Source organism: Aspergillus candidus (assembly GCF_002847045.1).
Source record: "Aspergillus candidus strain CBS 102.13 unplaced genomic scaffold BDW47scaffold_39, whole genome shotgun sequence".
Classification (NCBI taxonomy): Eukaryota; Fungi; Ascomycota; class Eurotiomycetes; order Eurotiales; family Aspergillaceae; genus Aspergillus; species Aspergillus candidus.
The window spans coordinates 1-23,821 of record NW_020194044.1 but is presented as its reverse complement, the minus strand read 5'-3'; the positions used below and the strand labels follow the sequence as shown (position 1 = coordinate 23,821).

At 54.9% G+C, this 23,821-nt stretch overlaps 11 protein-coding genes across 11 annotated transcripts; 6 read left to right on the top strand and 5 right to left on the bottom strand.

Annotated features, from left to right (window-relative positions):
- Positions 1-477: 477 nt before the first annotated feature.
- Positions 478-2,240, top strand: BDW47DRAFT_132968 (nucleotide sugar dehydrogenase; the record flags this gene model as incomplete). The annotated part of the gene is made up of 3 exons (XM_024817709.1): positions 478-607; positions 658-1,154; positions 1,206-2,240. The coding sequence occupies exons 1-3, from the start codon at positions 523-525 to the stop codon at positions 2,238-2,240; spliced, it is 1,617 nt and encodes a 538-aa protein (XP_024670006.1). The 5' UTR covers positions 478-522.
- Positions 2,241-2,567: 327 nt separating this feature from the next.
- Positions 2,568-3,831, bottom strand: BDW47DRAFT_132965 (peroxisomal membrane protein PEX14; the record flags this gene model as incomplete). Its single annotated transcript, XM_024817708.1, has 1 exon — positions 2,568-3,831. Exon 1 carries the CDS (start codon positions 3,795-3,797, stop codon positions 2,568-2,570), a length of 1,230 nt encoding a protein of 409 aa, XP_024670005.1. The 5' UTR covers positions 3,798-3,831.
- Positions 3,832-4,101: 270 nt separating this feature from the next.
- On the top strand, positions 4,102-5,676 carry BDW47DRAFT_109289 (metallophosphatase domain-containing protein). Its single transcript, XM_024813431.1, has one exon. The coding sequence runs from the start codon at positions 4,220-4,222 to the stop codon at positions 5,354-5,356; it is 1,137 nt and encodes a 378-aa protein (XP_024670004.1). The 5' UTR covers positions 4,102-4,219; the 3' UTR covers positions 5,357-5,676.
- Positions 5,677-5,692: 16 nt separating this feature from the next.
- Positions 5,693-7,811, bottom strand: BDW47DRAFT_109288 (L-lactate dehydrogenase (cytochrome)). Its single transcript, XM_024813430.1, has 3 exons — positions 7,400-7,811; positions 7,003-7,316; positions 5,693-6,947 (listed from the first exon to the last, which is right to left on the bottom strand). The coding sequence occupies exons 1-3, from the start codon at positions 7,506-7,508 to the stop codon at positions 5,868-5,870; spliced, it is 1,503 nt and encodes a 500-aa protein (XP_024670003.1). The 5' UTR covers positions 7,509-7,811; the 3' UTR covers positions 5,693-5,867.
- Positions 7,812-7,864: 53 nt separating this feature from the next.
- Positions 7,865-11,620, bottom strand: BDW47DRAFT_132963 (ssDNA endodeoxyribonuclease RAD2; the record flags this gene model as incomplete). Its single annotated transcript, XM_024817707.1, has 2 exons — positions 8,082-11,620; positions 7,865-7,893 (listed from the first exon to the last, which is right to left on the bottom strand). The coding sequence occupies exons 1-2, from the start codon at positions 11,305-11,307 to the stop codon at positions 7,865-7,867; spliced, it is 3,255 nt and encodes a 1,084-aa protein (XP_024670002.1). The 5' UTR covers positions 11,308-11,620.
- Positions 11,621-12,980: 1,360 nt separating this feature from the next.
- On the top strand, positions 12,981-13,215 carry BDW47DRAFT_127548 (uncharacterized protein; the record flags this gene model as incomplete). The annotated part of the gene is made up of 2 exons (XM_024816733.1): positions 12,981-13,100; positions 13,165-13,215. The coding sequence occupies 2 exons, from the start codon at positions 12,981-12,983 to the stop codon at positions 13,213-13,215; spliced, it is 171 nt and encodes a 56-aa protein (XP_024670001.1).
- A 1,321-nt stretch (positions 13,216-14,536) lies between these two features.
- BDW47DRAFT_109285 (putative sulfate/molybdate transporter) lies at positions 14,537-16,200 on the bottom strand. Its single transcript, XM_024813429.1, has one exon. It carries the CDS (start codon positions 16,110-16,112, stop codon positions 14,796-14,798), a length of 1,317 nt encoding a protein of 438 aa, XP_024670000.1. The 5' UTR covers positions 16,113-16,200; the 3' UTR covers positions 14,537-14,795.
- A 787-nt stretch (positions 16,201-16,987) lies between these two features.
- Positions 16,988-18,811, bottom strand: BDW47DRAFT_132961 (uncharacterized protein; the record flags this gene model as incomplete). Its single annotated transcript, XM_024817706.1, has 3 exons — positions 18,584-18,811; positions 18,450-18,530; positions 16,988-18,391 (listed from the first exon to the last, which is right to left on the bottom strand). Exons 1-3 carry the CDS (start codon positions 18,761-18,763, stop codon positions 16,988-16,990), a joined length of 1,665 nt encoding a protein of 554 aa, XP_024669999.1. The 5' UTR covers positions 18,764-18,811.
- A 365-nt stretch (positions 18,812-19,176) lies between these two features.
- Positions 19,177-21,089, top strand: BDW47DRAFT_127545 (Leucine Rich Repeat domain protein; the record flags this gene model as incomplete). The annotated part of the gene is made up of 5 exons (XM_024816732.1): positions 19,177-19,284; positions 19,343-19,477; positions 19,528-19,638; positions 19,686-19,816; positions 19,865-21,089. The coding sequence occupies 5 exons, from the start codon at positions 19,177-19,179 to the stop codon at positions 21,087-21,089; spliced, it is 1,710 nt and encodes a 569-aa protein (XP_024669998.1).
- Positions 21,090-21,599: 510 nt separating this feature from the next.
- On the top strand, positions 21,600-22,824 carry BDW47DRAFT_132957 (sideroflexin family transporter). Its single transcript, XM_024817705.1, has 3 exons — positions 21,600-21,759; positions 21,819-21,952; positions 22,025-22,824. Exons 1-3 carry the CDS (start codon positions 21,656-21,658, stop codon positions 22,798-22,800), a joined length of 1,014 nt encoding a protein of 337 aa, XP_024669997.1. The 5' UTR covers positions 21,600-21,655; the 3' UTR covers positions 22,801-22,824.
- Positions 22,825-23,298: 474 nt separating this feature from the next.
- On the top strand, positions 23,299-23,812 carry BDW47DRAFT_127543 (2-oxo-4-hydroxy-4-carboxy-5-ureidoimidazoline decarboxylase; the record flags this gene model as incomplete). Its single annotated transcript, XM_024816731.1, has 2 exons — positions 23,299-23,699; positions 23,785-23,812. Coding segments are annotated over 2 exons (429 nt in total), but the record flags the coding sequence as incomplete, so codon positions are not given.
- Between the last annotated feature and the right edge of the window lie 9 nt (positions 23,813-23,821).

The window sequence follows — 23,821 nt, the reverse complement described above, 5'->3', positions numbered from 1 at the left end:
TGTATAATCTGAAATTCTTTGAGCAGGCTCGGCCAGTAAGTGTTATGTATGATATCTTTTACAAACAACTAAATCTTGAGAGGCTACCAGTAAACCAGCGCTGAACACAGAAAGGAAAGGCCATATGTTAAATCCCACTTAATGAATAGGTGGAGACTGCCCAGCCGCAGTGGCGACTGGAAAGACTAGCATGAGACTTGAGTTCATGAGAGCTTATATAGACCCACCAATGTGGATCGAGATTGGATGAGATCGATCTTCTTGTGGGGGCACTGAATCGTGCATGCCATTACTGATACCGACTCAAGTAAGCTAGTTATACCTTACGCGTTCTTAGTAGCCCAGGCTGAGCTGAAGAATGGAGACCCAATCTCAGTTTACAAATATTTAATATCCCAGCTGGCGATCTGCTGATCCTCTTCAGCTGGCTATAAAGTAGCCCATAGTGTCAATCTAGAGAGGAGCATCGTGTCCTTCAGATCCTGCTTGTTCCTTGTATCGAATACCAGAACTATTCCCAGAATGCGTCAGACAGTACCACATTCACATGCGCAAAATCCAGACCATCCCCTGCGCAAGATCTGCGTAATGGGCGCTGGTCATGTTGGTCAGTCCCCCTGCTTGACGAGCCTGATCACGACTTAACACCGCGACTAGGTACCAGCACATCAGCCGTCCTGGCATACCGAAACCCCTCGTGTGAGGTCAAGGTGGTGGATGTAAACAGGGACCGAATCTCAGGATGGAACTCCTCCAGCCCGCCGATCTTTGAGCCTGGCCTTCAGGAGATGCTGGCGGAGGTCAGCGCTGGCTCGGGCATATTCAAGGACTCGGCATACTTTCGTGAATTGACTTCACTTCGTGAGCTCCATGGTGTCGAGGAAGCCGGGGCTGAAGACATTGAAGACGAGCCTCGAGCGCCGAACTTGACGTTTTCCACTGACATTGCTGAGGGGATTGCGGAGGCAGACGTTGTGTTCATATGCGTTGATACTCCGGCCCACGTCAATCTTTCTAGTGTCGATCATTTCGACATGGACTTGACTAGGCATGATGGCGCTCTCAGGATGATCGCGGAGAGCGCGGTGGGCCATACTGTTGTCGTTGAGAAAAGCACCGTTCCCGGCGGCACGTCGCAGCGCTCTGCAGATTTTGTAAGTCAATGAACATATCCAAATGATCTTCCAGCGCCTAACAAGATACAGCTCGCGGACTACGCCACGCCAGAGAAGTCCTTTACCGTCTTGTCGAACCCGGAATACCTCGCGCAAGGAACCTCAATCAGCGATATCATGTACCCAGACAGAGTCATAATCGGATTCACCCAGGACGACCCAGCCGCAAAGGCCGCTTCCGAGGCTCTAGCCAATCTCTACATCCCATGGGTACCGTCAAACCGCGTCCTCACCATGTCTCTTTTCTCCTCGGAGCTGACCAAGCTCGCGCACAACGCCTTCCTCGCGCAAAGAGTAAGCAGCATCAACGCGCTCAGCGCCATCTGCGAAGCCAGCGGGGGCGACATCGCCGATGTATCCCGCGGGCTAGGGATGAACGCCCGCATCGGATCGAAATACCTACAGGCCTCGTTCGGCTTCGGCGGAAGCTGCTTGGTGAAAGACACCGCCAGTCTGGCGTATCTTGCCCGCAGCCTCGGACTCACGGAGCCATCCGACTACTGGAAACACGTGCTCTTGTTGAATGAACACCAGAAAGGTCGATTCGCGGAGCGGGTCGTCACTCGACTGGGTGGTGCGCCCCTTCTTCACCGGGAACGAATCGCGGTGCTTGGCTTTGCGTATAAGAAGGAGACGAGAGATACGCGGGGAACGCCAGCTCGGGACGTCGTGCTGCGACTGCTGAAGAGCGGCGCTTCGGTTGCCTTGTATGATCCGTATGCCTCGATGACGCAGATACAGACGGAGCTGGGAGGTCAATCTTCCGAACCCTTGGTCTCCGCCACCCTACAGAATGACCTGACGGTATCTCCGTCAGTTTACGACGCCTGCCGTGACGCTAGGGCTGTGGTTGTTCTGAACGAGATACCGGAACTGGACAATCGAAATGCGCCAGGCTCGAACGGCGCAGATGGCGTTTCGACCAGGCGGAATGCGGGATCTGTCGTCTGGGACCGAATAGCGGAGAATATGCGCGAGCCTCGATATGTGTTTGATGGTAAAGGTTTCGTTGATAGCAGGGGTTTGGAACAACAGGGGTTTATCGTCGAGGTCGTTGGGCGGTAGTTGATATGGATTATGGTTTTGCATATCTCTCGCAATGATACTGAGGCGTCTTGGGGTTTTTATAACCGGCTAGATATATGCAGCTAGCTTTTGTGGGATTGTTCATGTCTGAGTGTACGAACGTGAGCCCGTTCAATGTCTCATTGCGTTACCAATGATATCGGCCATTACAGTATATCTTGACGATAGTAGATAGACAATCCCTTACGCTAATACGATGGCTACATCGGTAGAAGGGAACCCATGCACAAACAACACACTCCAATACACAACAACCCTCGAAGCAGCCATCGAGGAATAAACCCACAGGCAAAGCAAGAGATAGGATTACCTCACTCTCCCCCTCCCCCCAGCAGGAAAATTCCTCGCACTCAACAAAGCGCCCTTTACCCCCCTGATCTCCGCCCTAAAGCCCGAAATGGCATCCTCCTCCGCCTTCCCGATCCCCGTCGACTTGGCGTTCGCATCAAAACCACCCCCCGCAGAGCCGTAAACCCCGTACCCCGAGACAGACCCATACGACTGCTTGGAGTAGAGCAGTCCGTCGAGGTAGTGCTGGAGGTCGTTGAGGCTAGACCGGACGTCGTCTTCGGCGGTTGCGGAGTCTTGGTCTGTGGTTGTAATTTCTTGCAGGCTGTTGCGCATGCTTTCTAGGCGGGTGAGGTGGCTGTTGACTGCTGCTGTCGCTGCGGAGGGTTGATCTTGGTCTGCTGTGTTTGGAGCGTCGGAGTCGGAGTCGGCCGTCCAGAGGCCTTCTTTGGTGGGTACTTCCCCGGGGGAGGTTTGGGTTGCGACGTCGCGGTGGAAGAGCTCTGTTGGGTCTGAGGTGATGGACTCGGTGTCTTCTTCGTCTTTGTCGTCGTTGGTGGTGTTGAGGGAGCGCGCGGTGAGCTGGGGCGGGATGACGGAGACGGTCTTTTCGAGCTTTTCGTTGAGTTTCTGCAGGTTTGAGGTGGTAGTATCGGCGAGATCGTGTCGCGCGGAAGTTAATTGCGCGAGCATTGGCTTGACGAGGAACTCGCTCGCGCCGTAGAAGGTTGCGCCGAGGCCGGCAGCGCCGTAGATGGTGTAGAGGATGCTTTGGAGGGTGACTAGTGGTGGGGGCTTGGATTGCTGGACGAGGAATTCGGGGTATGTGATGATTGGGGGGACAGAGCGGGTATCTGTATTGGTGGTGTTGCTGCTGCTGCTGCTGCCGCTGGTACTACTGGTGCTGGTAGTGGGTTGGGGTGACGCAGTCGGCTGGGATGAGGTAGGCTCCGACGGGGCCGTCGCCTCGGGGTTGCGCGACACGCCCAGCAAACTGTCAATCTCTGGACCCTTCAAACCCTTGGACTCGAGGAAACTGATTTTCTTGTCGGTAGACGCATCACGAATGGATTCGTCCTCGAGGAACTTGGAAGCTTGCTCGAGGAGAGTGGACCGGGCGGGCTGGTCAGGAGTTTGAGTGTCGGTTGACGATTCGGTGTCGGAGGGTGGTTCTTGCTGGTTCTCTTTAGGTGGTTGGTTTTGAGACTGTTGCCATGATGGAATGGTAGCTTTCTTGGTGTCCGACATGGTGAAGGTTATTGTGGACTGTTGAGAGGATGATGAAGATGAGACGAAGATGAGATGAGAGACTTGAGTGAGAGAAAGTCTGGGGTTCGGCTGGCAACCTCGGCTGTATCCATGATACACGGTAAGTTACATGATTATGTCATGCAAACAAACCATACAAACTTCACAAGCAGGAAAATCAAACAAACAAACCAAACCAAACAAACAAACCCAACAAGACAAACAAAATCCCCTCTTTTTTCTTGGAGTCTCCGCAATGCCTGGATGCCTGAAGCACTGACCTCATCTCCATCTTCATCTTTATCTTCAACTTCATCTCCTCTTCTCCCCTCTCTCTCCCCTCTTTTCTCCTCTCTATCTCTCAACCCCTCTCCTTATCTCTCAACTAACTTTCTTCCCCCCTATCTTATATCTTATCAAGCATGTCCTCGCCGTATCATCGTCGTCCTCTCCCAGATTATTTCCTGTCTTCGCCCTTGACCGCTCTCCTCTATCCTTTTCACCACTTCTTCACTCAACTACGTGGCCCTCCCCATCGTCCCCCGCCTGATTCTCGTCCCATTCGTGTCGTCTGTCTCTCAGATACCCACACCCTCGAATGGCCCGACGTCGACGTGCCGGACGGCGATCTCCTCATCCACTCCGGCGATTTATCCAATGATGGGTCCGTCCGCGAGATCCAAGCCACCATCGATTGGCTACGATCCCTGCCACACTCGCACAAGGTCGTGATTTGCGGCAACCATGACAGTTACTTCGACCTCCGTTCCCGCCTAGCCGAGGACCGTGACCAGCCTTCCTTTGCCGCCGTCTCCTCCTCAACCGCTTCCCTGCGCTCCCTCGACGACGACCCCCGCATCGACTGGGGGGACATCCACTACCTGCAGCACTCGTCCGTCACCCTGTCCTTCCCCCCTCTCCCACCGCCGTCCGTCCCGTCGTCGCCCTCATCCACCTCGTCCTTCTCGTCCTTGATGGCCAACCCCACCCCCACCGGCCGATCCCTGACCGTGTACGGCGCTCCCCAAGTCCCCGCTCTCGTCCCCTTCGGCCCCGAACACGCCTTCACCTACCCGCCGCACCACGACGCCTGGTCTGGCACCGTCCCCATCCACACCGACATCCTCGTCACGCACACCCCGCCCCAGGCCCATCTCGACCTGTCCCCCGTCTACTCCACGGGCTGTCCGTCACTACTCTCCGAGATCTGGCGCGTGCGCCCACTCCTGCATGTCTTCGGCCACATCCACGACGGTTACGGCATCGAGCCCGTCTACTGGGACGAAGCCCAGCGCGCCTGGGAGCGGCTGTGTGCGTCGCGCCTCCGCCGCGCGCGCTCCTCGCGCTCCAGCAACCTCCTCATGGGCATCCTGCGAGATCTCGCCGACCTCTCCGGCTGGTTTGACGCCGCCCGGGTCGTTGTCTACGGGGTCCTAGGCATTGTATGGGCCAAGGTCTGGGGCGGTGACAACGACGGCTCCGGATGGATCGTAAATGCCGCCGGCATGAGCAGTACCTCAGGACGGTTAATCAACCGCCCTCACGTGGTAGATTTATAACTGCCTTTTCCTTCTCTCTTTTCTCTTTTCTTTTTTTCCCCTCTTCTTTCTCTTTTGACGACTCTTTCACCTCATGAAAAACCACCCCGTGGTCCCCATGACTGTACATAGTCAGTGATGCCCTTTAAGACATTCCCATCTGCACAGCGAGCGAGCGAGCGAACAGCAACCGAGCGGTCATTGGATGAAACTGCATTGGATTTGGGCGTTATTCTAATTTTTCAACATATCTTTGAATAAGATTCACGAAGGCAAGACTATATATCAACTATAGTTTGCACAAAATATTTCCATAATATAACTCAGCAAGACTTTTTGCAGTGTACTCAGTTCAGGTCGTAAGATAAATATATTGTAATTGTAGTCTATCAACCAATCACACATTTCTCATATATACACAAGGGTATCGCCAATCAATCCGAACCAGGTGACAGGCATGTGATTTTAAACAGTCACCATAAAAACGACATTATACAAACAGACAACAAAGAAAGGAGAAAAAAAAAAAAACCTAAAGTTTCGGCTTCTCACTAAACCGCGGCCCTTGCAGAGGATCATAAGCCCTCAAGCTCAACGTATCAGACGGCACAACCGCACTATGACCACCAGTTAAGCCGCGCGTGTCGAGGAAGCTAGGGTTCAGCTCGGCGATGGAGCGCGCCCCGATCAATCGCATGTTCATCTCCATTTCGTCCTTAAGCAGCTGCATGGCCTTGTCGACGCCCGGTTGGCCGTAGGCCGACATGGCGTACAGGAAGGGCCGGCCGATGCCGACGCCGCGGGCGCCGAGGCACAGCGCTTTGAGGATGTCCGTGGCGCGACGGACGCCGCCGTCGATGTACACCTCGATTTTGCTGTCCCAGCCGCGCTCGCGCAGCGCGGGCATGACCTCGGCGAGGACTTCGACGCCCGAGCGGGCGGTGTCGAGCTGGCGGCCGCCGTGGTTGGAGAGGACGACGCCGGCGACGCCGTGCTCGACGGCGAGGAGGACGTCCTCGACGCGCTGGACGCCCTTGAGGATGATGGGCATGGAGGTGACAGATTGGAACCAGGCGATGTCTTTCCAGGAGAGGGAGGGGTCGATGAAGGAGGAGATGGCGCGGGCGGCGCCCTGGGAGCGGTCGACGTCGTCACCGCTGTCGGCTTGGACGCTGGAGCCCGTGTCGGAGAATTTGGAGCGCATGTCCTTCTCACGGCGGCCGAGCTGGGGCGCGTCGACCGTGATGAAGAGGCCCTTGCAGCCGCGGGCTTCGGCGTGCTCGATGATGCGTTTGGTGATGTCGCGGTTGCGGTTGACGTACAGCTGCAGCCACTGCACTTGGTCGCCGCGCTTGGCGTCGACGATGTCGTCGAACGAGCACGACGCCAGCGTCGGGATCATCTGCACGACGTTGTGGTCGTGTGCCGCCCGCGTCAACACTACCTCGCCCTCGGGGTTGCCCAGCTTGCCGAGGGCGGTGGCAGTCACGTAGAAGGGGATGGAGCATTTGGAGCCCAGCATGGTGGTCGAGTAGTCGACGTTCTCGACGTCGACGAGGACCCGCGGTCGGAACCAGATTTTGTGGAAGGCGGAGTGGTTCTCGCGCATGGTCTGTCTATATTAGCGATGGAGTTCGTAAAATCGCCCGGGAGAATAAAGAACATACAATCTCGTCATCCGCGCCACTCGAGTAATACGCCCACGCCGTCTTCTTCATGACATTGCGCGCCACCTCCTCAAAGTCCAACAGATTATAGCAGGCCGCCAGCGACGGCATCAACTTCATGCGCTCCTGGCGCTCCGTCTCCTCGGGGTCCTCAACTTTCTCCTCCTGTTCGACGGTGCTCATGTCCACCTCGCCCAAGTGCTTCGAAGCATCCAGATACTTGTCCAGCGTGTCGGGGGGGTGGATAGGGTCGAACTCTTCGGTGGCGTCCTTGCCGGCATACTTGAGGATGATCTTCTGGCCACCGGGGTGTTCTATTTCCGTTAGTCGATCCAATATCATCATCATCATGCGACCCAGATCCAGAGATCCAGGACCAGAAATTTGAGGGGCATACCAGGTAGGAACTCCGTCACGTCATAGGCCTTCCCATGAACGATAACCCAGCAAGAGTCTTTGGAGTTGTGTTGGGCGACATCCTGCCCTGACAGTTTTCCGTTGCCCATTGTCACGAATTCTATGTCTATAATTGATAAGAAGATATAGAAGGGAACGAAGAAGAAAGATGGAGCAGCTTAAGAGGGATGGCGAAGAGATGGATCAGGGAACCTCGGGATGCAGCCGAGTCAATTAATCCGGGCTGCCTCGTTGGTGGATTCAGTTATGCGGGGAGCCGATCTCGGCCGAGAACGTGATGTAACTGCTCACCCATTTTGTATGGGGAGGTACTTGTCGAGGCCTGAGGCGACAACTCCGGACTCGGGCGAGATGTTGGCCTTGTTTCCCAGGCATAAACCATCACCCATCTGTCCCATGGATGGACAGCGATATGGACAGGATGGACATGGAGGATTTGTTTACACTAGACATCTCTGTTGACGCCTTTTTGTTCTAGATCACTATTATATCTCATACTATCAATACACCAGCAAGACAGAACAGGAGACCACAATCCATATATCACGCACTCGGCCGAGTCTTGCGTCTCTTGCGCACCCGATCGTCAGGGTAATGCTTGTCCCGGTCGGTTCGGTCCCTGGCGGATGCCCCCGACTCGTCGGCGTTCTCTCCGACAGCACCATCCACCCTCTCCCCAGGTGGGTCGGACTCGGAGGGGATCTTCCGCCCAGCCTCGGCGTCCCGTCGAAGTCGACTGAGCGCCTTCTGCATCCGACTGGGACCTCCCCCGCGCGCACGCGGCGCAAAGGCGCCCGCCCCCTGTGGTCCGCTGAAGAAGGCGGTGATGTTCGACTGCGTGCCTTCTTGCTCCCGCTGGTTCATGTCCCGGATGACCGGCACAAGGACTTCGTCCGTCCGCTCCTGGCTCCATCCGATCGTCGACATGAGGAAGTTGCGGAGACCGTGGAGGTCGGGGACGCCCCATTGGAAGGAGGACGGATCTGCGTCCACCTCCGGCTGAAGGTACGCCTGTTCGACCCGCGTGTCTGGGAATGCGGGCGGGAGGAAGATCTTCGTGGCGTTCTTTTTGAACCGCTTGTAGAAAGCGGCGTGTGCGTCCTCCGACATGGTGGCCCCAGTCTGCACCCGTGTCCACCACTCGCGGAAGTCCTCGAGACTCGAGAACTCGGTGATGATTTCTAGGGCCGTGACGGGGCCGATTCCGGGGATGCCCTCGGTGTAGTCGCTCCCGAGGAGATGCGCAAAGCTGATGAGCTTCTGCCGGTGGAGGGCATACTCCTTCTCGAGGTCGGAGGTCAGGTAGCACTCGACGAATTTGCTCTGGTTGAACATATTCTTGTAGACGCGCGTGCCCCCGAACAGGAAGATATCGCTGTCGTCGGTGATGACCCCGTCAACCAGACCGAGCGACACCAGCTCGGCACACTGCGCCTCGGCTTCCATGGGCGCTGTGATGTATGGCAGCCCAAAAAGGGCCAAGAGCTGCTGGCACTCGGTGACCATGATCTGCGACACCTCGTCTGCGTCCCGACGATCCTTCTTCTGCTGTGACCGGAGTTGCTTCAGCTCCTGCTCGTAGTCAAAGGGCTGCTCCACGGGGGCCGCCGAGTTTAGTGTGGCCGCAAACCGAACATGCTCTTCGCCCTCGGCGGCCAGTTGGCGAAGGAGGTCCTCGTCTTCGGGATCCGAGAATTCATCCTCCATGAGGCCGTCTGCCTGGTCAGCGTCTATCGGCTCCGGTGGCTGGATAGTCGTCGCAGGAACGGGGTCTACCACATCCGGGGGCGGGATGGCCACGTCCTCGAACTCGGGGGACGGAGAAGGCTCGTGGACTCTTTCCGCCAGGAAATTGACCCTGGGCCCATCCTCCTTCAGATGGGGACCTTCAGCAGCCACGTCACCTGCGGGCTCGTCTCTGCTGGGGGATTTTGTTACGATTTCTGGCCTTTCTGGCTGTGTCACAGGTGGCTCCACATAGGTAACACGTTCTTCAATTTTCTCTTCTGTCGGTGACGGTGCAACTTCGATCTCTTTGTTATCATCAGACTCTAGGTCAATTACTTCCGTCAACCTAGATGGTTTGTTCCCACCAATAACGTCGTCAGACCGAACAATATCCACGAATGAATGATCCAAAGCGACCCTGCTGTGTCGAGTTTCCATCGTATCATCGACTTTATCAGCCACGAATTCGGTGTCTGGTTGTGCCCCAGAAAACCATGGAGGTAGTGATGGATCCTCTTTGGGTGGTTGAGCCGACTCCTTGACGAAGCCACCAGCAGTTTGATCAAACTCGGTAGATTCCCGAGGTTTATCAGTCTGACCCAGTTTGATGGACTCAAAAGGCAGGGGCCCATCGAATGGGTTGTTTTTAGCAGCGTGGGACGGTTCCTTCTTCGTCCTACGGGATTGTGCCAGTGCTGCCGTGAAGTCAAAATCATCGTCGCTTCCCGAATCGAGGGTCGATGGTAGCTCATCCGGCGCCAGTAGAGGAGCAGCATCCCGGTTTACTGGTATATCGGGCATGTCCTTGTCATGTTGCTCGGCTGCCACCGTAGGCTCCAGAGACATTTGTATAGCCTTTTGGAGATCATCATCTTCGTTATCGCCTAGCTCGCTGAATAAACCAATATCATGGGCTCGGACGCTGGCTTTGTCCTGCACAAAGAGAGAGTCGTCTTCTACATCTCGATGTAGATCTTGGCTCGCCGCCTGATGAAGCTGTTGTTGGATGGATTCATCCAAGGCGCCCTGCCGTAGAAAAGGGAGCCTCGGAAGTCTGTTAAGACCCTCAACAGGCACATCTTCAAAATCATCGTCGTCATCATCAGATTCTGCCTTTTGGTCCGGTAAGACGGCTCGCTCGCCGTACTGGTCGACATCAATCGGCTTATGTTCGCGGCCTTCCTCTTTATTCCCTACAACACCCAATACCCAGCCGCCTTCGATCGTGCTGTCTTTTACCAGAACATATTCCTTGCCACGCTCTCCGGCGATTCTCTGTCCAGAATTGAAAAAGGCGTCTTCGCCGTTCATCCCGTTGAGGTTCATCAAACGTTGCGTCAGATCATTCCGCTCCTTGACACGATCAATCTGGAACTTGGAGAACGCCATGCGATCCGGAAACATCTGGTCCAACTGCTCCTTGGAATATCCCATGCGCAGTCGGCTCCGGAGTCTCGCCGCATTCAAGATATTGTACCGATCCGTAGCCGGCAGACTCATGAAAAAAGGGCTATCAAAGTCGATCTTGGAGAAATCGTACAGATTGATATCCTCCCCCTGGTGGAAGCGCCTCGCATACTCCTCCAGCTCCTCGCGTGACATAATGCGCGGGTCATTGGGAGCGCCCATCTCCTCCAGGGAGACCTGCATGTCAGGCAGATGGTAGGCATCCTTCTTCCGGAACAAGCGAGACTGTTTCTTCTCCTGCTCCGTCATGAAGGTCTCCTCGACGTAGACCGGATTATCCGGAACGGCTTCCTCCTGCAGCTGGCGCGGGGCATTCCTGCGACGGGCGGCTTCCTCCTCAGCCGATCGTTGCAACTGCACGGCCAGCAACTTCCCCGCCGTGCGCACGGCATCCTCCCGACGGCCCTCGCGACGCTTCTTCCGCCCCGCGATGGTCTGCCGCTTCAGAAGCGGCGCGTCGCCGTCGAAGACGAATACCGGCTTAATACCAAAGTAGAGCAGCTTGCAAACGCGGCGGAAGAAGCCGACGATGTGCGCATTTCGCAGCGCATTTCCTTCTTTATCGCGTACAGCCTTGAGGAACTGGTAGATCCAGATGGAAGCGTCCACCGCCAGGCGCTTCTTGTTGAGGGTCTCTAGCTTGATCGGGCGGGCGCACGGCTGCACCACCGTCCAGAGCCCATGGACACCCATGATGGCCTAGGGAGTGGAGGGAGACGATGGTGGGGTGGTGATGATGACTGGATCATGGCATGAACTGGGTAAGTGTTGGAGACCGGTGAGACTGATGGAACATACGAGGTAGATGTTCGAGTCACGAAAGCGGCGCGTTGCCACCTCCGCGTAGTCACGTGGAGTGATATCGAGATTGGTCACATGCATGCACGTGATATACTATGTATGCCCTTAGACATCATGTGATGCCATGCATGCTTTAAATTAGTATCGACCAGGGCAAATATCTATGAGTGCTAATCATCAGCTGGGCACAGTTTGAGGATATATTGTTGATTCGGTTACAGTAATATCACTCCATCTTGACGGCCATCAAAATGGAAGACAGTGATTACAAGGAAAGCCAGGTAGAGGACCCTCCACCATTATATTGGGGATAGCGAGCCTGATCGCTGTGCAGTAGACTTTCATTATAACTCTCGACACGGTCAATCATAACTCATGCAATTCAGCTACTACCAACGGAGTCCTGCTCTGTCCGTGTTTGTCGACTCCTTAATGGAAGTACTGTTTTCAATAGGATAACAGTTGATTCAACAAACATCTCTGACCTACGATGTTGGCCCCGTGTCAAAGCACAAGCTTCCTCGCGCAGTGGTTGACCAACCCCCATGCGGCCAACCGTGTCAATATCTGGTGGACCTCGCAGGGCGGTGCAAAGTTGAAGTTGAACGTCCCTGCTTGGATGATCCCGTGCTCAAAGAGATAATCCACAAAGTTCACGACGCTGTTTGGCTAGTAGGGAACCCCGTGCCTTTGGGAAGGGCTTCCGATGTCTGGGAAGAATTGAGAGTTTGGTACCTTGTCTACCAGTATCACCTGGCCAGATCAGGCTTTGATCCGGTTATTGCTGTGATGTGGCAAAGTCAAGTGAGGTATAATAACTTCAGTCCGGTGCTAGTGTTAGTAGTGTCCTTCTAGGATAGGCATGGTTACTGTCTTGAGAGATTCGATCGCCAAAACAACTCTCAGCCAGCCAGCCACCAAACCTCCTCGAGAAGATATGAGTTAGTGCAACTCACGATCCCAAAAAGATCGACTATTCTGCTTAACACAGCTTACATGGACAACACTACTAGCTGGCAGTCGGGATTTGAAGAGACCCTGATTCCAGCCGGTAGCCGTCCGACACGGCTCAAAAGGAGCCAGCCACACCGTTCCCCTAACACACGTCTTGTCTAGCTTGGTGCTTGATTCTAACGGGGAAGTGTGGGAAGTCCGGATTCCCCGTCCTAGTACTCTGTATTAAGGGTGGAATTGGGACATGGCAGCTGAAGTCAATTAGGGCTCCACCACCGGTAGTGGAGATTTCCCCACCCAAGCCAGCAGATCATTCAGCTCACGTCTCAACGTCCGCCTTCGATAGCCTATCTATCGAGGAAAAGATCGCTGGTCCCCGGATCCTTCCAGGATCTACCAAATCATCGATAATAGGACGGTCAAGATAGGTACATTGATGTATGTCCTATGCGGCATGGGGACGGTGTGAAAAAGACATAAATAGGAGCTATCATCCCCAGGAAATGAATCATCTCATCCAGCAATCACCCAACCTATCTCCAAACACTTTCCTCCGTTAAACAGCATCTTTCTTCACCCCTTCCCCTCAAGAACCAACATCTCCCGCCAAAATGCGTTTCATCAGCATCGCCACCACCCTCTTCCTTGCCGCCACTGCCCTTGCCGCTGGCAAAGACTGCAAGCCTGAATGCTTTGGCTCGAGCAGTGTCAAGTGTGTTTCTGACCACCCGGTAAGAATCTGACCTGCACTATCAATCGATAATATATATCAAGATTCTAACGATCAATACATAGGCTATCGTCCGCGAGGGTCCCGGCTGCTTCAAGTGCTGCAAGTCCGCCTAAATCGACCATGGTCGACTATAGCCTGGATCGAGTCCTAGTGCGACTTTTTTCTGGGCTGATGGCTCAGTTTGCTGATCAGGGATTGAGGAGAGGACTGTCTAGTCTTGGAGAAATCCTCTCATAACGTACATTTAAATTATTAATGCCAATCCTCTGGCCACCACGATCCACAATCTTCGTGGCAAGTCACCACTCCCACCCCCACCAGAAGATCAGTAGTACTTCCATCAGTAGTACTCGATCATAAGTTACATGACAATGTCTACATAATCAAAGAATCATCCCCGATTGGGCGAAACAGTCACCAGCGAACTAGCAGTAGCTCTTAGGAGATCCACCTGGCGCCGTCGTCTCCCGCCGCCATGCCGTAGGTCGAGGAGTAGGGTCAATGGCTTAACAGTTTCAAGACAGAGGGCAGATATCCAGAGATAAACAGGCATTATGATTACTGGCCGGAGTCCTTCTCGGCTTCAAGCAGTAGGTGGGCGGTTCCAGGTCTAAAATGAGGTTCAACCAGGGAACCCTCTGGACAAAGACACTCTGGAAATATTCAAGGCTGTTGATGACCCGATTAATCATAGAAGTAATCTCTATTTAGTTGGTTGGGAATGTGTACGAGATCTGGGGGGAACAGCTTGAAAGGGCTCCATATAGATCTAGTCCGGCTACGATTGAATCCAGTCAGCCATCACTGACTAAAAGTCGTCATACCGATAGAACGAGTAGAAGCTACCTACTTCTTACCTCCCTCGCTATACAAACAACGAGCCAGTACAGGATGGAGACTGATTGAATCGACCAGATGTTGGTCGGAACCTATTCCACCCCGATGTCCGACATTGGACCCACCAGGATAGACAGGAAGGGCTTGGCTTGGTTGGCAACCACAACGCTTATGCTCGAGCAAGCTCCGGAGTCGGCATTGATCGTCGGGTTCTTATAAATGCTAGTTTATTGGTATTCTGATTGGGCATTAGGAGTGGGTTGTTTGTGGGGGTTTGTTGATATAGTTGATCAACTTAATGATTTCGACCTGAGGAGAGGCATAGCGTTGTCGTAGTTGATATATGCATATATTGGTGGAGTGCTCTTGTTATATGACAGGATCTAATTCCTCAATGGTCAGTCTGTGAAAGTAGTTAAAAATACAGTAGATAGCATCGGTTCTATGTCTATATTCTAAGTAGGACATTCAATGAAAGGCTAATTCTTTGGTACAGTCAGAGGGAAACCAATGACGGGAGACATATAAAATCAATCACATTTACATCTATAGAGTCTATAGCAATTTAAAACTATCATCAAAGTGTTGGATTGCAAGGTCATAATAGTGCTATGGAGGCTATTGACATGCATGCTGCTATGTACATCGGCGTAAGGAAGTTGATACAGGTACGACTGGCTGGATTTTTCTCCCGTTCGAAAGGCTACCCAGGTACAGAATACTGGGGTAATTGAAACAATTACTGGTGCCCTAAATTCTGCAGTCCAATCACATAATTGATATCAGCATATCGGTAGGTGTTGTCCGCTGACATCATATACAGGCATTCGTGTTAACCAAGGTTGGAGCCATAAAGCTACGCCAGATGAATCCCTCTCCTCCACCGCGCGCGCACACTTTCCACCACCCCAGGCAATTGATACCCCCAATGACAGAGCATACCCGCAGCAAATCCAATCGCATCATTCTTGAACCCCACCAGCATCCCCACCGTGACGAGCATGACCATCCAGCGGCGCTTGCGCTCGTCCTCGCTCAGCAGGGGCCCGATCTCCTGCCTCGCGTCGTCATCGCCCAGGACCTCCAACGGGCGGGCTTTGGCGAGATCGCGCGCCCCTGTCGTGTTCAGACTCTCCCCGACGCTGGCTAGCTCCAGCCCCGCCGCGATGACCATCACACCCAGCAGAGCCGACGGGAAGCGCTTCAGCAACGGGAGAAGGGACTCCCCGAAGAAGACCCCCACGGCGACCTTGACGGCGCCGAGGAAGATGACGCTGGCGCCGGAGCGGGCGCCAAAGCGGTGCTGCGCGGCTAGCCCGCCGGACCCGTGGCAGACAGGCATGGCACCGAGCCAGCAGCCCGTGAGATTCATGGCTGCGACGCTGAGCCCCACAGCTGTCACGGTGGGGGTGGGAACCTCGGGAAGCAGGTCTGCGGCGAGGTAGACGACTGCGACGACTGAGTTGAGCGTCGTCAAGGGTAGCTGGCCGAGTCCCGCGTCTAAGGCCCCGATGCGCCATGCGTGGGGGCCGGGGAACCCGATGACGGAGGGACGCCAGAACTCAACGGCTGGGAGATGACCTGCGATTGCGGCGCAGATGATGGCAAAAACCAGGCCTATGACGAATAGGATCAGCGCGTACGGTACGCGACGGTAGACGTTGGCAATCACCAGGCCGAGGAAGGCGGCAATGGCCCAGATGCGGTTGTCGGCCCACGAGGGGTGCAACCAGTGCAGAGACGACAGCATGTTAGAGCCGGCGGCAATGATCAGGGACAGACCAGCGCCGATTTGGATTCCCTTGATGACGGGGATGGGGATGGCGTGGGAGAAGCGGTGCAACAGGCCCGTGACACTAAAGACGGCCAGGCAGGCGCCGACAAAGAGTCCCGCGGCGGCCAGTGGCTTGGGTCCGAAGTCGCGGGCGAGAGCGACGGCCGCGATGGCCTTCATGGGTTGTACGGGCAGCGGGATGCCAAAGACGGCTCCGGTCAGGATGTTGCATAGTCCCGACCAGACCAGCGTGGCGGAGAGGGAGACGGAATGCTGGAGGGCCAGGGCGATGGCGATGGGCAGGAATGTGCCTAGGTCGCCCAGCGCGCCGGAAATCTCCGCCGTGGGATTGTGACGAAATGTGTGTAAATTGTGGCTGGCGATGCGGTGGAGATTCATGATGCTATACGACCTGCATTGAGGTGTAGGAAGAGGTTGAAGAGAAATGAGGGATGAAGAAAAGAGGGAAAACCCCGCGCTGGCGGACGGGAGGAATAACCGGGTTTGCCACTGCTTTATCTATCTCTATTTATATCAATCTATATATTTATGTTTATATTTGTTTCTCTATCAGCTTGTTTGTCTCTATTGACTAGGTATTTCGACATGGATATCCATATTTAATTTTTGTTCTGATACGCATCTCCTTATCTATATCTAGATTTTTGGCAAATAGTTACATTTATATTCCGGATTCTATATTCTATGGTATATATTATGTTTGTGTTATCTTTTCTAAAGTGATATCTAATTCCTCACAAGTCAAACAATCCTGATTCCTGAAATTAAACCTGGATGCAGGCAAGAATGACGTCGTGAATGTGGAGATCAACACCGTCCGATCAGATCGGATATCCACCTAGATTGTTACTCCATATTTATAGATGCGATCGATAGATCGGATGAGAGCTGTGTAGCTAATTGGTCTTACATTATATATACTAATGCTTATGATCGCTATTAAAACACTGCCCATTGGCGAGGTTTTGGTAACCTACCTGGAGCAGCCTGACACCTTCATATAGGTATACAGGTCGGACGTCATGCCTCCTTAAGGGATACTTCTGACAGCACAATACATACTTTCCTCCGAGTCTGCCAGTGTTAGTGAGAATCAAGTGTCACAATGCATTTCGCTTATATGCCATGCGTAATATGATAGCCATGAAAAAAACCATAGTCAGGAGTATATGATCAGAAAGCTATTTACAAGTCCGGGATAATATAATACACTCAATTAGGGTATCATGCAATCGTCATAGCTACAAAACAAATCAACGTGTTGACATCCCCAGGAGCTCGCCCAGTTCGTCGTGCGTGAGGGTACTGCGTCGTCGGTCCTGGCGCCCCTTGCTCTTCGTCCCTCGGGTGCGCTTGCGCGTCTTGCTTTCTTGCTCGACGGCCCGCGCCTCACTCTCCGCCGCGGCGAGCTTCTGCGACACGCTTAGCTCGTCGTTGGTTTTCCGCTCCGGTGCCTCAGCCTCTTGGCGCGCAGATCGGGGTTTTACGGCTCGCGCCGGCTTGGGAGATGGCTGCGCCTCCGACTTCCTCCTGGACGCTCGTCGCGTCACGGTTTCCGAGCAGTGCGCCTTGACCGGCAACGTGTCGTTCTTGGTGTGGTTGTTCTCGGGAGAGGCATGCATGAAGGACACCTTGCGCATGGACCGTCGTGGTCGAACGTTGTCACTGCGCTCTGTGAGCGCGCGGCTCGGGCGCTGGGCATGGATCTGTTCGTCGGGCTTCTCTTCCGGAGCCGGTTTCTCAGCTCCCGCCTGTTCTTCCGCCTCCTGATCTTCGAAGATCGGCGGATGCTCGGTATCGTGGTACTGCTCCATGGACACGTCGGTTGCCGAGCCGATGCTGAAGTCGAGAGTCATACCCCGTCGCAGCTCCTCGGCCTGCACGGATCCCCCGCCCTCGGCGATGCGCTGGTGCCACCCGTCCATCATCGTCACGGCCTGTCGCCATCGGCTCTCCATCTTCTCCCAGCCTTCGCGCAGTCGCTTGATCTCGTCGTCGCGCACCTCAACTTCCTCCAGTGGCACGAAGGATGGGTTCGTCAGTAGGGTGCGCAGATGACCGAGCACCTGCTCAATCTGCTCCGTCAGTTCCTCGCACGACGACGGCAGCGAAGCCACCGGGCCATGCGACTGTCGCTGGCTGTTGACGCTGGCCATTCCGGATTCGTCCTCGTCCTCGAACTCGGGCAGTCCCTGCAGGTCTTTCAAGATGTGGATGGTATGGCGAGCAAGGGCGATCAGGGTATCGTTCTCATCACTGAGGTTCTGGCAGAGCTGCGTCAGGAAATCGTTGGTTTCCTGCCTCAGGCTGTATCCCGGGTTGTGGACTCCATCCCCGCCCATCATGCTCCTCGTCTTCGAACCCCGGTCGCCCGCTGGGTTGATGTTGATGGTCGTGACAGCCAACCCCTCGCGCCTCCCTCGCTGTCGCTCGGCCAGGTATGATTTCAACTTCTGCATCTCCAGGTCGCGTTTGCGGACGTCATTGGCGCATTGGCCACGCACTTGTTGCAGGGTGGTCTTCATGCGCTGGATTTGTTCCTTAAGGCCGCGAACAGTAGCCTCAGCTTTGGAGGTATTCGATTTGAGCGACCGGCTTTGAGCCTCTGTCAGCGCGAGCGATCGGGACAACTCGGAGTTTTTCGTCCGAACTTTTTCCTATTCAGTCTCAGTATGGCATTCATCCGTTAGTCGATTGATATCACTTGTAACGTACGATTTCCATCGCTTTCTGGGACTCTTCTGCGCGGAGGGATCGGATGGTCGTCGCCAGACTCTCGCGGTGTTCGGCTTCTCGCTGTTGCCGTCAGCATCGCATCCCACTTTTCGGACTGATCTTTCCTGACTTACGTCTCTCCTCAGAACCAAGTCGTTCACCAGGTTGATGACCCGCGCCATCGTCGCTGGACTCCCTCCATCTTCATTGTCGGGGTCCGCAAAGTCGATCGGCTGGCCACCTTTCAGCAACCCTCGAGCCAACAGAACATTATTAATGTAGGAAGACGCGGCCTGCAGATTCGCTGACTCCATGGCTTGCCAGCAAGCTTTCTCAGGGAAGTAGCCAAGATAAATGAGCAAGGGAAAAGAAAAAAAGAGGCGACCGTTGGAAGGGTTCGTCCTAGTGACGACGGTTACCAGGAGTCCGGGCTAGTTCGACCGCATCTTCCCAAAGAGGAAGAAGGTAAACAATCCCGGTCACCTGTTGTGTCACGTGGACGCACCCCGGATCAACCGGGTCCCGGGATCCGGTGCCAAGACTATGGCATCATCGCTGCCGATTATCACCTGTTCTCTAGATTCATTCTTATTTGAAGCGATCTCTGCTTCTATACTTGGTTTGACAGCTGTGAATCAGTCGAGTTTCCCATGATTTCTTCGTCCATACAGCGGTCAGCCACACGAGGTAGGAATACGTGATTCCCTTCTGGTCAATTCGCAAGGTAATGACACGCGTAGGCCCTGTGCGCAGCGAGTCCGACTTTCTGTACCGTCGCGCGCAGACGCTCTGTGGCCAAGGGAATTTTGCTGGCGCGCTGGAGGCGTTTACAGAGGTATGCCCCACTTCCTGTGTGTCTGCAGCTGGGCATCGTGTTGACAGACCCACTTTAGACGTTGAGATGCCCTGGTGTCGATCACCTCGACGTGCTGGATAAACGCTCCGCGATCTATGCGAAAACGGGCCAGTACAATCTCGCCGTCAAGGACGCGCAACGGATGATTCGGGATGACCGACAAGATGAGCGGGTGGGTTTGGTGTCTCCTGGGGATCGACCGGTCCATGCTGATTCGGACAGGGATATCTCCGGTGCGCAAAGGCGCTGGTCATGGAGGGGAAGCCCGAAAAGGCCCTACAACTCTATACGTACGCGCTCAAATACTTGCCCGAGGATCGTCCAGGCCGCCAGGTCAGTAATGCGGTCACAATTGGAGTTGATGATGCTGACTTCTGTAGCTTGTAGTGCAACTCCGAGGCCGGATCCAGTCCAAGCTGAAGACGGTTGAGACTTGTTGCGACCCGATGACCGTGCTGCCACTGGAAATCATTTCCATGATCCTAGGCCACTTGACCTTTAGGCAGTTGGTGTAAGCGACCCACACCCGGTCGGGGTCCTTCTCCGCTGACCGTCGCAGGACGCTCCTCCGCGTGTCGAAGAAATGGAACCAGTTCCTCTCCTCTTTTCGAGAGCTGTGGAGGCGCATCGACCTCTCCAGCGTTCGAACTCGCGTTCCCCATACCTCCGTCAGCGCCTACATCCGCCGGTCGAATGCTACTCTGACGTATGCCATCATCAAAAACCTCAACAATCCGTCGCGACACAAAGTCCTCGAGTACCTAAGCCGATGTCGGCAGTTGGAATACCTAGAGATCTGGACGCCAGTCGAGTGCGGTTTGGCGTATGACCTGTTGAAATCCGCCCAGTCGCTCCGGACCTTGATTCTCTCCGCCGAGATCACCGTGTCACAGGAGTACATTGCCAAATTCCTGACCAGCCTCCCACGCCTAGAACGGTTTGAGATCCACCGGTCCACCGCCTCGCCCGCATCTAAAGTCCAATGGCCGCCCCATTTGCCCAACCTGCGCAGCATATCCCTCGCCTCCGAGGACAATCCGAGCTTCTCCGCCAACGTCCCGGCCCTCTTTATACCCCATCGACAACCAGAGTCTGATGAACCCGATAGTGATCCGAGGGGCCCGGCCGACCCCCCGATTCCCAACCTCGAAGAACTCCGGCTGCACTCCGGACCGCCCGTCGCGGTGCCGTGTCCGATGACTTTAGATCCCATGGACTTTGTTCGATTACGGAAGTTGGATCTGGGTGGAATGTACATTGGCCGCAGCGTCGGCTTGCCACCGACACTCGAGTCTTTGCGCGTCCGGGGCGGCAATGCTCGAGGGACCTTCCCCTTCGCCGACAGGGACGACATGGATCTCCCCAACCTACGCACGCTCGTGCTGAGCGACGTGGGATGGGTCACTGTGGAGACCCTTCACGAGTTCATGGTGCGCCGGCGCGCTCCGGTCAAAATCCTCCACGTGGACACGTGCGACCAACTGCGCGGGCCGGCGCTGTCGAGTTTCCTCTGCGAGCATGGCGAGGGGCTGACGGAGCTGAATGTGTCGCACCTGTTCGGGATCAACGACGCGGTCATGGAGCCCATCGCGGCGCACCTGCGCCATCTGGAAGTGGTCAACATGTCGTACACGGACGTGACCGGGAACACGATCCGACGATTTGTGCAGGAGTCGATCGACACGACGCGGCGGTTGAAGCACGTCAATGTCAAGGGATGCGATTCGGCCTCGTGGGACTCGGTTTACTGGGGGCGCGAACAGGGGGTGCAGATCGTGAAGTGAGGGAAATTCACCATGGGAATATCGTCCGTGGGATTTGTTCATGGGCCTGGACTAATCCATCCATTGAACTTACATAGCCCCGGTCAGTGGATCACGCGATTGGAACCATACCCCGGTCCTTGCCTTCTTGGCTTTGAGAGAAGAAGGATTCAGGAAGCGGAGGATGCGACCGTGATGCCGGGGGTGCATGAACGCCGGCAGGGATGGCTTGCTTTACCTACAATATTTCAATCTATTTTTTGTTGAATATTATTTCTATTCTACTTATGTAACTTACCATCTATCTTTATTTTCAACCCCGCCCGGCTGTATACTCCGGAGTACTCCATACTCGGGCGAATGAACCGCCTCTAAGCGCGCCCCAGGAATCCATGGCCGGCCCGGGGAATCAGGCATTCCGATTGGTCAGCAGCCCTCTTATCGGCTCACCGCCTGGCCCGCACGTGTCTGGTTCCTGACCGATAAGTTTTATTTTTTTTTTTCTTTGCCTCGACTTGTTCCCCACTTCTTCTTCTTTCTCCTCATCCCCCCCGAGTTGACTTACTTTCGTTGATCTCGTCGGCCTCATGTCCACCTCCCTCCCTGGTAACCGGGACCTCCCGGCCTCTCAGTATGATCTGACGACTTACTGGGGTCGTGTGCGCCATGCGGCCGACATCTCCGATCCTCGGTATGCTTTGTGATGGTTGTTATGAGGTGAAATGATCGGCAATACTGACCTCCAGGCAGAACCCTCTTCGTCTCGTCGTCCGGCTTGGAACAGGCTAAGAACCTCATCTCCTCCTACAAGCAGAATCATGTACCCGTCATGACGCCGGACTTGTGGCGGGCCAAGAAGGTGGTCGACGCGACTCTGCACCCAGGTGTGTATATCAATCGGGGGTGATAAGGATATAGGGGGTGGCATAGATTGCGGTGCTAAATTATAATGCTAGATACCGGTAGTCCGGTCTTCCTCCCCTTCCGCATGTCGAGTTTCGTCCTGTCCAACTTGATCGTCACGGGCGGCATGCTCACGCCGGGTCTGCAAACCACGGGCACCCTGCTGTGGCAGATCGCGAACCAGTCGCTGAACGTCGCGATCAACAACGCCAACGCGAACAAATCGACCCCGCTGTCCATGTCGCAGATGGCCAAGTCATACCTGATGGCGGTGTCGGCCTCGTGCTCGGTGGCGCTGGGTCTCAACGCGCTCGTGCCCCGCCTGCGCGGCATCTCGCCCAACGCGAAGCTCATCATGGGCCGTCTGGTGCCGTTCGCGGCCGTGTCCAGCGCCAGCGCCCTCAACGTCTTCCTCATGCGCGGCGAGGAGATCCGCCAGGGCATCGACGTCTACCCGGTGCTGTCGGAGGCGGAGAAGAAGAAGCGCGAGGAGACGGGCGAGCCGCTGGAGAGTCTGGGCAAGAGCAAGAAGGCGGCGACGATCGCCGTCGGCGAGACGGCCATCAGCCGGGTGCTGAACGCCACGCCGATCATGGTGATCCCGCCGCTGGTGCTCGTGCGGCTGGAGAAGACGGCGTGGCTGCAGGCGCGGCCGCGCATGGTGCTGCCCCTCAACCTGGGGCTGATCCTGGCGACGTCGATCTTTGCGCTGCCGCTGGCGCTGGGCGCGTTCCCGCAGCGCCAGGCGATCGGGGCGTCGTCCCTGGAGGAGGAGTTCTGGAATAAGGGTGGAGTGAACGGACAGGTGGAGTTCAACCGGGGGATGTAATTTTTTCTTCCTCGCACTTCTGGCATTTCGGGGTTACATAGCATGATTAATTTGGATATAAGAGTGCATTAGAATAGAGATTCTCATCAATACCCATATTATATTTATACCACATCATTATTTGATTCTTTATTGAAACAATCCACATATAACAAGCAGATCTGGATAGAAAGACAGGATAAGTTCAACGCCAAGCGATGTACATCCTGAGGCCAGCACCGACATCATTCTCAATCTTATACTTCAATCCAGCGTCAATATTGACACCAATAATTACATGAGTTCCACCTGGAAACACGTTGAAAACACTTATCGTCCGCACAATCAATCCGCTGGTCTCCGCCCCGCCAGTCCGCCACACTCGGAGACTCCCGATGCGGGGCCAGTGGGAAAGTATAATACACATTGATCGCCCAGCAGTCGCATCAACATTCCAATCACTCGACTCGACTCCAGTCTTGCAATCGCACCGATCCCATACCCTGCATCTCAAACACAATGACATCCACACTCCCCCAACCATCATCCATCCCCTCCCTCCCCCAAGACCAACAGCTCCGCGTCCTCGACACGCTCTTCGAGCCTTCCCCAGAACTACACACGCTGATGACCCCCGTGTTATCCAACCAGCCCTTCGCCTCATATGACCGCCTGATCGACGCCGTGGGAGGCCGCATGTCGGCTCTCTCCGCCGAGAACTCGCCTACGGACAGGGACGTCCTGTTCGGTATTCTGGGGTCGCATCCTCGGTTGGGAAGGCCGAAGGTCGCGCAGGAACAGCTGAGCGAGCTGAGCCAGAAGGAACAGGCGCAGTTGAATGTCGGGGCGGAGGAGTTGGCGGAGAAGCTGAGGGGGATGAATGAGGAGTATGAGGGGAGGTTTCCGGGGTTGAGATTTGTGTATGTCTTTTTTTTTTTTTTTTTTTTTTCTTCTGCTAGTTCTTCTGCTTCTCCTTTTTATTTCTACTAATACTTCTGTGGGTAGAACATTCGTCAACGGTCGCAGTCGCGAGGTGATCATG